This window comes from Pituophis catenifer, unplaced genomic scaffold, assembly GCF_029215685.1.
Source record: "Pituophis catenifer annectens isolate HBS135680 unplaced genomic scaffold, rPitCat1.0.hap2 SCAF_8, whole genome shotgun sequence".
NCBI lineage: Eukaryota > Metazoa > Chordata > Lepidosauria > Squamata > Colubridae > Pituophis > Pituophis catenifer.
Window position 1 is genome coordinate 63,529,779 of NW_027256888.1, and position 15,228 is coordinate 63,545,006.

The following is a 15,228-nucleotide window of genomic DNA, read 5'->3' on the forward strand; positions in this document are numbered from 1 at the left end:
AGCCAACAATAGCCATCAGCTATAAAAAGAAGAAAAAAAGAAAATAAATTGAAGTAGCCTCTGTATAGATTTTTTTGTTCTCATTTCTATGATATATTCTCACTTCTCTTCTTCCTTTTTCTGGAAAAGCATACATATATCACAAAAGCATGGGAAGAGGCCAATGGACTACTCTTCTGGAGAGAGTAATCCATCTCAAGGACTTGAAGTTGCACCCCAGATCACCTGTTACAGGCTGATTCTAAACTAAGGTGAGATGCATTGTATTTCCAGTGAAAATACAGCATTTGCCCACGGATATTCAAAGTTCATGAAAAATCTATGTGATGTGATGCGTGTGCGTGTGTGTGTGTGTGTGTGTGTGTGTGTGTATACTTTTGAAACAGAATTGATTCCTGGTAACTGCCTGGACAAGTCCCTGAAGATTTCTTTGGAAGGTTTTTGGGAAGTGGTTGTTCTGACTTAGGCATCCCCAGCAGCACAAAGCTGAGTCCTCGTCCCGATAAACCCTTTTATTTAATTTACAGTGAATTCCTCTCCAGCAAAGTCTTTCCTCTCCCACAGTCTTTCAAGATAGTTCACAATTATCAACCTTTATCAGGCTTGGAGAGTGGCCAGGCCGATATCTTTCAGATGCTGCAATACTTGGCAAGAATGCAGTAATGAACTAATTGTCTCCTGCAAACTCCACTCCCCTTTCGCTCCTCTTTTATTCCCTCTGGGAGGGGCCATTCATCGTCCATCTGTGGCCTTACTCCCAAGTCAGCCTTTGTTCTTTAGCTGTTCCAGGGTGAAATGCTCCCGGTTCAAATCGGATCGCCCGATCCGGTAGCGATGGAGGTGGGTGGTTCAGAGAACCGGTAGCAAAAATTCCTGCCCCCCCCCAGGCGCGGTTCCTGCCCAGCTGAACCGCGCGATCATCAGAGGCTTTTTTTTTAATTTATTTTTAAAAGCATTTTTTCTATAACCTCTTCGGCCAAAGAAGTTGTAGAAAAAATGTTTTTAAAAGAAAAATAGCCTCTGCCGATCAGGCAACTCAGCTGGGATCGCCAGAGGCTTTTAAAGGCATTTTTTTTCTACAACCTCTTTGGCTAAAGAGGTTGCAGAAAAAAATGCTTTTAAAAGGCTCTGACGATCCCAGCTGAGTTGCCTAATCGCCAGAGGCTTTTAAAAGCATTTTTTTACAACCTCTTCAGCCGAAAAGGTTGTAGAAAAAATGGTTTTAAAAGTAAAAAAAAAAAAAGTTGGCTACGCCCACCCAGTCACATTACCCCCACCACCAAGCCACGCCCACAGAACCGGTAGTAACAAATTTTAGATTTCACCACTGAGCTGTTCCCTTCGTCTGGCAACTCTGTGCATGTGCACACTGGGAACAGGCTCCAGCTGTTTGTCTGCCTCACTGATGTCTGACTCCAAAGGCAGCTGATAACTGGCATACAGCCCTGGCCCCCTCTCTGCCTCCGATACAGAGCCCTCATCAGAACCTTCCCCAGACTCCAGGACTGGCCCATGTTCCTCCCCAACCTCCTCACTGTCCGAATCTGCTGCCAGATCCACTGGTGGGCCACAACAGTGGTTTACCATTATCTTCTTCAGAGTAACTGGCCCAAAGTCACGCAGGGGGTTTTGTAGCTATGACAGGATTAGAACTCAACATTTCCCAGTTTCGACCTTGCTGTTTTTAACTACTACATCAAACTGGTTCTCTTTTTCTTTTCTTAAAGTAAGGCAGAAATTATCACCTTCAAGTATTGCCACAGTAAATTTCCTCTCAACGGCTCCTGAGAAACTGAGAATGCAGTCCTGAGCAACTGTATCTCTAGGCCCAAAGTAAAACTGGTTTATAATATTTATCCAAGGTTCCAGTGTACCAACAGAATGTACCTTTTTATACAAAATGAAATTAATGATTTATCCAGAACTACTATTTCCTTGTGTGAAAAGAGCAAAATTAGGCTTTCTGATTTTATTACTGTACATGACAGCAACTGCAGTGATTTCTTTGAATCAGGGATAGATAGATGCCTTCATCACAATAAATTTCAGCTTTTTTATTATCTCTGATTTTTGGCCAGCTGGCTGGGGCTGAGAAGATCCAGACTCATGCATTATAGGCTTCCTATACTGGTTTGAGATCTTAATGCAGCCAATATAGTTACAGAACAGTTGAAAAATAGTCAAAGGAACTGAACTCTGGTGCAAATTGGCAAGGGTGTTGCAGAAGTTTCTAATTGAAAGAAATCAAAGGAAATAAAGTGAATGGCTGTTTAAATTAAAGAAAGGATTAAGAAACATATTGTTAAACAGCTTTAAATCAGAACTGTTCCCACAGAGTACAGTGGGAAAAATGAAATTCAGAGTTAGGAAAGATATTAAAAGCTATGAGCCTGTGGGTGCAAGACACAGATACGCATGGAAAATAACAAGTACAGTAAGTTTAGCCTGAAGAACAGTAAGCAGCAAAAATTCAAGGAAACAGCCTAGAAATGGGAAGCATAAAAATACAAAAGGAGCAAGAAACAAAGCTTTAAAGCAAGACGCAGAAAGGAAGAAAGCAGCTAAAATCCCATTCCCTGCAGCTAATAAGGTGAGAGGGCACATTGGGGTGCTCAAAAAACACAGAAATATCTATTGACATTTATTGGTCAATGTGGGAAGAGAGAAGGGCAGGCAAGTTTCTTTAGGAGGAAATCACCCACTAATTGGCTGGTGGAGGCCAGAGACTTGAAGAGTAGGAGAAATGAAGCTGGGTGGATTTAGATAGGCCACGATGAGGATAACCAAGAGAGATTATAAGAAGCAGGAAGCCTACAACTACTCCATGAGACTTTTGCGGTGAAAGGAATTGCTGTAGTCATTTTGCAAGGGAGGGAAAATAATTTAAATATATACATATTTTAGAAGTCAATTGCACCTTTAATGAGACTGTCCAGCCTGTAGTATATAATTTGAGGAACCTCTTTTTTACAAGTTAAAAAGAGATAAAGGTAAAGGTTCCTCTCATACATACGTGCTAGTCATTCCCGACTCTAGGGGGCGGTGCTCATCTCCGTTTCTAAGACATTTTTCTACTTGCATTTTTACATGCTTTCAAACTGCTAGGTTGGCAGAAGCTGGGGCCAGTAACGGGAGCTCACTCTGTTACACAGCGCTAGGGATTCAAACTGCCGACCTTTCTGATCGACAAGCTCAGCATCCTAGCCACCACGTCCCCCTTAAAAAGAGATACACTGAGCTTAATACCGTAGTGTCCTTTAAAGGTATATTTGAATCTGTGAGATATTACCTATTTTTGTATACCTGTATGGTTGCTGTTTTTCCTAGACAAGCAGTAATATTGTACTTGGTGTCCAAAATTAGATATATATTTTTTCTGTCTCTCACTGGATACTCCAGGAAATTGCCCCTTATGGTGGCCATGCTAGATAAAGATTTGTTTAAAGTGAATTGTATAGGAACTGAAAGGATCCTGGTTGGAAGATCTACGAAGAAATCAGTTTCTCAAATGCAGAACCGCATTTTAGATACTGCTGCAGATTTGTTTGGTTTTATTTCTTCTTTTATGAAACATGCATGAGAAGACAAACGGAGGAATAGATGGATAGTTTTGTTTTAGGCAGAGTAACTGTGATCTCTTTTCTCCATGTAATAAAAGAATGAGCCATTCACACTTCTTTTGTACAGGTTGTTGATAGATTAGTTTATCACATATTCGCAGGCAGCAGCTGACAATTTATTTGAAGCCAAACAGTATCACAGCTAGAAAACCTTCCACAATGGTTCAAATACCTACTTGACAGCCTCTGGCCAAATAAAATTCAGCTGTCTTTTTAAGCCTGACAAGTTGTGTTGATAACTGTGTGCCTGGTTATCAGCAATGACCAATTGTAACAGAAAACACTGTCCTAGGGAACAGATGTCACACTGAATAAGAGGTTTTCTGTGCTTTAAAATAGGTTGTAATGTTTCTTCTGCAACTTTTGGATCCCTCCAAAGTTGTTTGAGATATTTACATATATTCAATCAATCTAGGGATAGCTTGAAATATATTTTCTGTTTTATTGTTTGCCTGCTTGCTTGCTTGCTTGACACGGACACTGCCTGATTCCAACTGAATCTGGATGGTTCACAAAATAAAAATAAACTGTATACAATCTAAATAAAAACAATGTACAAGATGGTAAATCTAGCCCAGGAGTCTCTAACCTTGGCAACTTTAAGACTTGTGGACTTAAACTCGCAGAGTTCCTCAGCTAGCCAGGTCTTTAAAACCTTCCTTCATCTTACATGAAAAGAGACATCTATACTGCATTTGTAAAATAAATGAAATGTTTCTTCTAAGGCAGCTCATGTGTGATCTATATTTCATTTTCAATTTCCTTGGGTTTAGGAGCATTATGGTACAGCATTGCTAGAATGACCTAGGATAAGATTGTCCGAAGGCAGTTCAACAGAAAAGAGGCAGAGTTCCATGGGCCTATGATTGTCTGCATGCAAAACTCATGTTCTATGGTTGAGCATTGGTCTTTCCTGCATCAAAGCTGTGGCATCTCTGAAAAAGACTGAGAAAGCTTCTTGATGGAGAATCCTAGAATATTAATTCTAGTCAATATGGAGATCAGAAGTCAGCTTCTTTTCTGATCTGGGCACCATCAATTAATCCTCTGCAATAGCCTAGCTTCACCCCCACCCCAAAACTATATCCAAAATCTTGTAAGATTCCCAAATTGCAAGATTTTCAATCTTCTTATTCTTGAAATCCTTTGAAACTTCATGAAAAAAGACCAAGAGCTCGTAAGATTTTTGCAATTTTTGTGAATGATTTTTTTTTATTTAATTATTTGAACTTAATCTGACAAACCAGTGGAGAGCTTGGTTCTACAGAGAGGGTTAAAGAAATCAATGAACTGATTTGGTATAAAGCAATGTCTTACACTTATGAGCAGTAGTTACTAGGACTTTGGTCTGGTTTAGCTACATCAGCTCTCTCTATTTTGTATTCTCTGGGTGTGCTGGACTCTGACTTCTATCCTCCTCCGCCAACACAAATACCAGGTTGTTGTCTTGCGTGATAAGAACTTTAATCCAAACCCATGTAGAGACAGGTTTGAGAAATGTGTCTGACAAGAACTATTAGGGATGCTAGCTAATAATTGGCAATCTGATATTGTAAATCAATATTTACAGCATACAGTTATAAATGTGTTCTTTTCTAATGGAAAGTCTGTCAGTCTATTTGCCAGGTAGACAGATGGACAGATAGATAAGGTTGATAAGACTAGAATAGACAATTATGAAAGAAAATACTACCATAGTCAAAGTTACAAATATGGAGTATAATTAAAGTCCTTATTATGCTATGAATGCTGACTGTGGAGGGAAATGGCTGAAAATTGAAGGTTTGGTAAGGAATTTTAAAAAATGCCAAATGAAGTTACAGCTTCATCAGATTCACTGATTCTATCCTGAACATTTCATGCACTTCAATGTCAAATACAGCCATCTTTGATCCAAAAGGCCTGGATTTCTTCTAAATCTGAGGCCCAAATCACAATAAAAGTGACAACATTTTAAACACAGCGTCCCAAATTATGTACCAAAACTTCAGTGTTCTTAAAAACAAACGCTTTAATCTGAGACATTCTTTAAACTTAAAGCTCAGGCTAGTAGGTTCTTTTGTTCCCATTCCATTTCTCTAAATGGAATCCAGTTAATAATAAAATAATAAAAGTGTAAAGTTACAGGTGGCTTTGGACAAAGAGCTTTCCCTATAATATCCACCACAACCTCAAATCCCAACAAAAGTCACTCACCTCCCATTTGTTCCACTTAGAAGGTGAAGGTTTCTTAACCCTCTGGGCAAGGTTAGCTTCATTGATCCCTCGAGGACCTGCCTGGCTCCCTGTTGTCTGCTTCCGCTGTACTGTTGCTGATTTCATGTTCCTCCCTGCTCTCGCATGCTTATTATTAGCCAGCTTTTTACTCCAGTGAAGCACTGCCTGTCTCATCCTCCTCCTGTAGCTCCCATTCAGACTTTATATCCAATCCCTGCTCTTTTTTCTTAGCAACGCTTCTTGCTCTGATTTATAGCCAGCAAGAAAAATAAAATATAGCGTTCATCAAGGTGGACAAAAAAGAAACACCAGATTCATCGCTTCCCTCTTTCCAGCAAACAAGATTCCTATACATTTTTTTCCTGGGAAATAAAACTTTCTGGATTTTGGAAAATTTGTCAGGGGATTCTTGCTTGAGATAAATGCAAAATGATGGGCATAATCAAACTGTCCTGTACAACAAGGGAGATAATCTTGTTTTCAGCAAACTTCTCACGTATCCTCATTTATTAAAGCAAAGAAGTTTCTGTGAGACATTTTTCAACTTTACTCTGATTTCTTAGTAAATACCAGGCAATCAATCAAATGGTAACTAATTAGATATCAATGAAAAAAAAGATGTGAACTATTTTAAAGAAATGTACAGTTTTCCATCAAGATAAAAGCAAGCTTTTCTTTGGCTTGAATTCGAATAATAGCCATTCCATTAAAGTTCTAATAAGCGTATATGTGCAATACACAATGGTTCTAATTGCATTGCTACACCAAATTAAAAGTGAAATCTAAGTATTAGTTATTCCCATATACTTTCAGAGTCTTGGACATTTTGGGGAAGCACTAAAGGATATTTAAGACCATAGTTATCCACTTTTTATTTTTTTACTTATATTTTCAATTTTCATAGCCAGCCATTCTCAGACAAGCAACTCTGAGCAGTGAACAATTATAAAATAAATTAAAATCAGTACAAGCACCAATATATATTGTAAGTATTTGGCAGCCAAGTATTTGTTTTTTCAGTTATTACACTGCTCTTTTACAACCTAGCATGAAAAAATTAAAATGTCTTCAAAAAGTAAAGATAATAGTCGATGCAGAAAGTTGTTAAATATTATATAATGTCGTTATTTATGTTTTGTATTTTACTGTTTGGTGTATGTGTATGTTCTTTTTTTTTTCTTGTCTTTTTCTATTATGTTTTTGGTTTTAAAAATGTAAAATATTCAATTACAAAAAAAATTTAAAAAAAATAAAAAATAAAATGTCTTCAAATCTTCTATATGCAAGACCAACCTTGAAATTTTAAAATATTGTTCTTATATATTCTAGCACTATACTTCACTTCCAGTTGAATAATAGAACTTCTTGATAAGAACAATTCAATAACTGAATCAATTACCTAGTGGGTAGCCAAAAATCAGACTAGCATTCTTCAGACTAATAAATCTTATTGAAAAGCATACACATTTGTGAACTGGAATGAAATTTAACAACTTGAATGTATTAAACACTCATTGTTTAAATAAGTCTAAAACCTTTTGATATATTTAAATTAGGCAACTTTTCCTTTGATTGTGCTGGTAAAATTTCTTTATTATTTGCTCAATTGAAATCAGTAATGGAACATCTTGGAAGTCATAATGCTTTGATTTTACTTTGTCCTTTTTTTGAAACTTGATGTCAAATTTGTGTCCATTAATTCTTTTGAGAATGCCTGTCCTGTTAATCCTACTAGAATCCAGAGGGAATTGCTGGCAAACAATGGCATATATTACATTAGAGGAAGAATATGAGAAGGCATCTTTAATTTTGGATGTGAAGTTATTTGGACCTGTGATAGTGCCTGTTATTGGTGTAAATGTTGAGTTTCTTGTTGCTTGTGAGATTTCATTACTGGAGATCTTAAGATACTATAGAAATGTTGAACAGCTATCTCTTGTCTCTGTATCTAACAAAATGGTAGGTGGTCTACATAGACTACATGTCTACTTTAAGCACTATGATTTCCTGTCCCTCTTTGTCCCTTCCTCTTCAAACAAGTGGCTCTTCTTTATTTACTACCCATCCTTCCCTTCCCTCTATGATGGTTGGGCAAATTGGTCTCTTCCTTTGCTTCATTTTATTAACCTTACTACCTCAGTTTATTATCTTAAGCAGCCTGGATTAGTTGGTTTCTTTTTCTCACACTTGCACCTTCCTTCCCAGTTTACTGGATTACAACTGAACATACTTGTATTTTTCTTGGTACCAAAGAAAAGATGGCTTGTCATTGTTCTCCTTTGGGATATCTTACAGCCCTGATATTTTCTAGTGGTCTCCTATCATGTCTGACTCTGCTTAGATTCCAGGCCCAAAGTCAGCCAGATGCTGCACCTGCTAAGACAATGATATATTTCCTTATAAACGTACCTGTACTTATTATTTAAATTTCTTTGCTTTTATCAGAAGTTTAGAGAGATGGTAGAAAATTGTCATATGCAAAAACCAATCTTCTCAATCAAGTGCCTTCAAGCTATACTGAGAGTGTAAATGGCTAGAATGAGAAATGAGGTTCAGCGGACTTTAGGCTGAATAAAATAGACTGTTAAATAGATAAACTCTGATTTGCCACAGCTGTCTAGGAGACATTTTGAATTCTATCTAAAACCTCATATGCTGTACACGAATCTTTCTAGGCACAAAGTGTATTAATCTACAATTGAGGTATAACCTTCCTTACACAAAGCAGTGCTAAGACATAGTGTTGTGAAGTGATTAAGGCACTAGTCTAAGTGTAGGGAGACCCCCAGGTTCATGTCTATCATTTGTCATGGAAGCACACTAGATGACTTTGGCATACTCTTTCAGCTAAAGATACTTCATGGTTTTGTTCTTGTGGCAAAAAATGGAAACAGGGAGTGCAATATATATTATGAATTCCTGAAGGATGGTACTAACAAGCAAGCATAATAAAGTTTCCTTTTCAAGAGAAAGAAAAGCTAAAGTTAATGACTATATCTAGTTACTTGAATGCTCAATATATTTTTAAAAGAGGCTCTAAACTAATCACCTTCAATCTATTTTTAATGCACTACACTGAGTATACAGCCACTAACATACAGCAACTAATTAATGTACATAGACTGGATTTGTGCAAACATACAAAATGGCTACTGGCTAGTGTATGTCATGCAAACTCAGCTCCAGATGTAATTTATCTTCTGAGGAAAAAAACTGAAACCTGGACTAGCATACACTTGTTGTTCACCAGTATTGTGTAAGCATATAGGATGGGTTTCCCAAGACATACTGATTCATACATGACCCAACCCTGTTTTAATTTAGTCTTGTAGGGCATGCAAATTTTAAAAGGAATATTGGGGAAAATCCAGTCCAATACCAAGGCAGGAGAAGAAAAAAAAATCAATGGAGGTTGGCTACAAGAAAACAAGATCTCAGTTTATTTGGTTTCCAGAAACTTCAATGACAGCAGCATGTTTCTGAGGTGGCTGACAAAATGGCTGCATGAGTGGATGGATCTTTGTAGGGTTCTGGGGTTTTGTTTTTTTTTTGACATACTCCAGGGGGCTGTGCAATCTAGTGAGCCTTGTGTCTTTTACTATTTCAATGGTGGTGGGTTAATCCTATTATGTCCTAAAGGTCATGTCCTATCGTTAGAATTTGGATTGTGGAATATACATTCTTAATCCCATCAGCTCTCACTTGAAGGTTATAGCTTGTGACTGAAAGTGTTTTGTTTATGAATAGATTGGCCCAGTCTTTCTGAATGGATACAAAGTTTGCATTCCTAAAGGTCAGGTTCTTCCAAGTTTTCTTACTTTGAAGCTGTTTTCCTATGACAAGGAATACTGGGGCTGCATTCTTCCTTTGTTAAGATTTTTCTCCATTTCTCCTTTGGGAAAATATTCTATCCTCTTTTTAATATTAATAAAGAATATTTTAATAAGGGGAAGGGAGGCCTTCCTACAGGAGTCAATGTTTACAGCATTGATTTAAAAATTGGAAAGTTAATAAACATTTGGGTGTATTTTCAGTATGATTTGCTTTTTTCAAGAGTGAGTTTCTCAGGTTTGGTTATTTTACAGATGCAATTTGATGCTCACAAAATTCGGTTTTTACATCCCCCACCAGATACCTGTACTTAAAATTGTGTCATTTTCCTTGATGGTGAAGGAGGACTTTTTACAAAAAGAGAAAAGAAAGGGAGTAAAAGAAGCATGCCATTTATGTTTTGTTGATTAAAAACAAAAGAGGGAAGCTTCCCAGGCTGCAATGAACCTTAAAAGTCAGAGGACAGGAAGTACCAGATGTAAACTTAGACTTAAACTTAAAAAGAGAGATCTTAACTAGAACTAAGAAGTTTCCTGACACTAAGAACAACTGATCAGTGGAACGGCTTGCCTCCAGAAGCTGTGGGTTGCCCCATCATTGGAGGTTTTCAAAGAAAAGACGGGACAACATTTGCCTGGAATGGCACAGGATCTCCTGCTTGAGCAGGCGGTTGGGATCAAAAGATCCCAAGGTCCCTTCCAATTCTATTAATCTGCTATTCAAGGCCTGGCTAAACCCAACCCGCCTTGCCACGGCTGTTCACCCTCTCTAATAAGAAACCGAGCAGCGAGGGACTGGAAAAAGAGGCGGACCTCACAAAGCGGCGATTCCGCACGAGTTTCTCCGAACAGTTAACAGTCCGTCGGTTCTTTCTTTTTTTTTTTCCCCCTCTCACTTCCTATTGGTCGACGGAGAGCGCAGGGAGAACCGCCCCTTGGTGGCGATTGGCTGGGCTGGAGAGCAGGGTTCCCGGATGTTGAGACGTTACAGACGGGTATAAAGGGCTTGTGGAAGGCGGGAGAGGGTGCAGTTTTGAACTGGAGCCGTCGCAAAATAGCAGCGGCGGTTAATCGAAATACCGAAAAGTAGTCTTTCTTCGATTCGGCCTAAACGATTCTCTTCGTTTCTCCTCCCGCGGGCGGACGGACGGACCCTCATTGAAAATGGTAAGATGCGGCTAAAAGAAAGAATTGGGAAGGAAGGAAGCGCGGGGGGTGGAGGGTGGAGGGTGGAGGGAGCGGGCGCCCGGCTGAGCTGGCGGATTCTTCTCCCTCAAGGGCGCCCTTTTCAGAAGCGAGACAGCCGTTTGGGGGCCTTGTACGTATCCGTAAACTCCCAACAGAATTCATACTCGAAAGAATTGGGATGGGGGTGGGGGGAAGCAAAGAGGGCGCGGTCACACCCGCGCACACACACACGGTGCACCCTACTGCGGTGGTCGAGCGTTTTATAGTTCTTGAGGCGCATGCGCTCATAGCCGGGCTAGGGAGGGCAGTGGGCGCGTGCGCGGCGGCTATTTCGGCGGGGGAGGAACGGGGACGTCCAGCGTGATTGTGGTCCACGCGCATGTCTCGTCTCCGCGCGCTTGGCGAGGCTCTCGATTTAAATTTCCGAGGATTCACAGCCGCGTGATTCGCATCTTGGGTCTTTGCAAGGATGGTCGGTGCTAGAAAAGGGCTGCTTAGTTAGGGGGCTAGCGTTTTTCGTGTATAAGTGATTTTCTTTCTTCCTCCTCAGGCTGGAGGAAAAGCTGGGAAGGACTCCGGAAAGACGAAAACCAAGACAGTATCCCGGTCACAGAGAGCCGGTTTACAGGTGGGTAGGCGCCTTAAGAGTTTAGGTCAGGGGTCTCCAACCTGGACAACTTTAAGTCTGGCTGGGGAATTCTGGGAGTTGAAGTCCTCCAGACTTAAAGTTGCCCAAGTTGGAGACCCCTGGTTCAGGTCATCTGTCTTTTACAGTCAATACATTGTGCATTTTCTGGAAAAGAGAGGAAGTTAAAATATTGACTAATCCTTTTAGAGCTTAACTAGTTGCTGTTTTTTTTTTTAATTTAAAAAAACTATATAGATTTGAAACAAGTATTTTGGTACAATTGAAAGTGGTATAAATACTGTATTTAGGTGTTGAGCTTTTTTTCCTTCTGTGCGTAGTTTCCTGTTGGTCGTATTCACCGGCACCTGAAATCAAGGACAACAAGTCATGGACGTGTGGGGGCTACAGCTGCTGTGTATAGTGCTGCTATCTTAGAGTACCTCACAGCTGAGGTGAGAGTTGGTTGGGGTAAAAGCATTTTACATTATAGGATGTTGTATTTTATCTTTTTTCTCAAGTACAGTGGCTGTATTTACTAGATTTCTTTCCTACTCAATTTTTCTGTTCCAAAAGACAAGCTATAGTTATCCTAGAGAATCTTGCAAGCAATATAAAGTGATGCAAATAAAAAAATAGTTTCAAAGGTCCCTAAGCATTTTTTCTCTTAGCATAGCTGATATATCTTGAAGTAATAAAGGAAAAAATTCAGTGGGGAAAACAAAAAATAAATCCCAAATTGAAATACAAAAAAGGACTGAAAAACACTGGTATGTGAACTCCCAAAGTATGGCGCAGTAACTGAGCATAAGCTGTTGATGTTGCTATTAAAATCCAGATGCAGTTTGTCTACCAATTTACAAATTGAATAGAGACAGCAAGCACTCAAGATTATGATCTATATACGTATAGTTGTATGATGATGGCTAACACTCACTTTTGGACCTCACATTTTGGGTTTTCATATTCTCTGACCCTTCTGTTCCTGAACTTCTATTTCTTTCTGCAATCACTAGCATCGGCTTTTCCCATTCTTTACTACCTGAAATAACTCTTGCCCAGAGCAAAGCAGCCATAGTTGGTTTGTGTTTGTGTGCACACATAGAACAAAACACCCAAAATATATTTTTTCAGTGTGGCATGCACTACCTGAAAATCACTGTTCCATAGGATGTTCTGCACGTTCATAAGCTATGCTGTGGACCGATTGCCTTATTGCATTACCATAGCTCAAGGGGGAGTGTGCCACTCTCCAAGTTCCTTTCCAGCATTTCTGATATGTTCTAGGAAGATGGACTGTCAAGACATGATTTGTGGGGACCAGTTTCCTTAACCTCTCCATAGGTCATTGTATCCTCAATGAAGGCATGGTTGTTTGCCATTTTAAATGGAATGCTCTTCAATTAGCGATTTGTCTTGTTTTCATCTCTATAAGGTTCTTGAGCTGGCAGGGAATGCATCTAAAGATTTGAAGGTAAAGCGAATTACCCCTCGTCATTTGCAGCTTGCAATAAGAGGTGATGAAGAACTGGATTCATTAATCAAAGCAACAATAGCTGGTGGAGGTATGTGTTAATTTTACTATTTTGTGGCATCTCTAGTTGGTGATGCTTTAATGATTTTGTGCTTCTGTCATCTGACTTGAATAAACCTTTCCTTTTTTTTCTTTCAGGTGTAATTCCACATATTCATAAATCTCTCATTGGAAAAAAAGGTCAACAAAAAACAGTTTAAAGGATTACTTATTAGAACTTTCAAAAAGCTATGTTGTCCATTGTTAGTGGATTTCCAATGGACTTCATCTGTGAAATACAATTTTGCCTTTCTTTAATCTTGAAGATTGAGCCCATCAAGCTTTCTAACCAAAATTCTGCGTTGAAGTCTTAATCTTATTTAAGTGTTACATGGCTTCAGAGAAGCTATTGTCTGTAGTGGTTCTTGACTGTTTTAGATATGTTGGATTTTAATGGGATTGTTGACATTGTTGCTAATCTGTAATTTTTAATGCATTGAGTACATTTATTCAATTATACTATAAAATTTAAAACAGATTTGGACATCAGCATTGCTAATTAAATGAAATTATAAAAACTTGAATTATAAAGCTTTGATGTCACTCTCTTGTAGTTAAGAACAAAAAGTTCCAAAAGAGAAATATCAGCATTGTGTATGTCTTTGTACAGAACCTTAAGTCTGGTGAAGGAGTTAAATGAATGGATTGCTTTAAGGCAGTATGTTTGAACCATTTTTAAGTTGCTGAAAATGTGTATGATTAGTTAGGTCAAGTTCTTGAAAGGTACTTTACAGTAAGCTATGTATTTATATTGTTTAACTATTTGGTCCCCATTTCATGGAAGCTGCTAATCTTACTGAGTGCTAACGTGCATGCACTGTGCTAGCACACATATAGATTAAAACCCTTGCAAAACTGTTCCAAGACCAATCACTGCCAAAGGAATCACATTAAGCCATATGACATGGTTTTGGTTTAATGTGTAAAGCTAAGCATTGTGACTTGTATGCCACGTCTGACCTGGGGTACTGTTTATGCTGTGCCTTCTTGTGTTTAATCTTCAGTACTTGCAGCTGCATTGCTTCAGCTACCAGTTGAAATAAGCATTGTTTAGACAATTCCATCCAGTTCCCTGTATACTAAAATTGAAACCTCCAATTGAATTTAATATACTCAGCATAAGACTGTCCTCTCCCTTTCTTCACTCACCTAAAAATACATGCCTTAGAATGTATACTTTCAAAAAAAACTGACATTTCGTGACCTGAGTTTCCTGGGAAGAGGGACTATATTACTTGAATTTACTGTATTTCTGCCTTGTCAACCCTGTATGTCATAATAGATCATTAATTTGTTTACAGAAAAATGTACATTCTAAGTTTATTAAATTAAAACCAAATCATAAATCTTAAGTATTTCTATAGAGCATCAATTAGTTTAGATTAAGTTGCTGAAAGATTTTTAACCATGATGGTTGTATTGACCCCCAATTAATGAGTTGGAAAAATAAACAAGTATTACTTACCTGTTCTAGTGGGCATCATCTGTAATGTACAAATAAAGTTACTGAAAAATACTTTTGTGATCTTACTTGACAAAAAAGCAAACAGCTTTGATTTCAGCATACAGTACTGTAATGTGGGAAAGCACTGAGTTGCATGCAGTGAGTCAGGTCTTGTAGTGCTAGACATGGTTTGTTAATGCCAACGGCCTTGCCAAAAAATAGTAAAGGATTTATCAGCCATATTAATTTTGTCTTTGGGTGATGGGAGTTGGTCATAATGGCCCTTAATATTTACTAATTTAATAGGACTATTTACTAATTTAACAACTGGACTATGATTCCTGAAACATGAAGAATGATAGCTGCTTGAAGTTGCTCCCTAGTATTTCCTATCTTGTTTCAAGCATCTGGAATAGTTCTGGAGATACTTATGAGAAGGTGAAAAATGAAGTTTGGGTAGTAGCACCCTCTTAATACTGCTAGTAAGACCAAATTCAAGGCAGCTTGTAAATACCTCAAGACCAAAATGAATTGTAAAAATGACAGTCTGCTAGTCGTCTACTAAGAATACGCAAATAAAATAGAAATTGAACCGGTGAAACCTTTTAAAAGCGGACTTAGTTAAAACTCCGGGCGCCTGGCAAACGGAGTAGGGCTGTCCGGCTGTCTAAGTAACTGCGTGGTGTCCCGCGCGCTGCTGTGTCTCTTGTGTGAAACCGACCGAGCAGCGC

At 38.6% G+C, this 15,228-nt stretch overlaps 1 protein-coding gene across 1 annotated transcript; it reads left to right on the forward strand.

Annotated features, from left to right (window-relative positions):
- Nucleotides 1-10,652: 10,652 nt before the first annotated feature.
- Nucleotides 10,653-14,569, forward strand: H2AZ1 (H2A.Z variant histone 1). Its single transcript, XM_070949209.1, has 5 exons — nucleotides 10,653-10,834; nucleotides 11,406-11,483; nucleotides 11,822-11,935; nucleotides 12,916-13,045; nucleotides 13,153-14,569. Exons 1-5 carry the CDS (start codon nucleotides 10,832-10,834, stop codon nucleotides 13,212-13,214), a joined length of 387 nt encoding a protein of 128 aa, XP_070805310.1. The 5' UTR covers nucleotides 10,653-10,831; the 3' UTR covers nucleotides 13,215-14,569.
- Nucleotides 14,570-15,228: the final 659 nt, after the last annotated feature.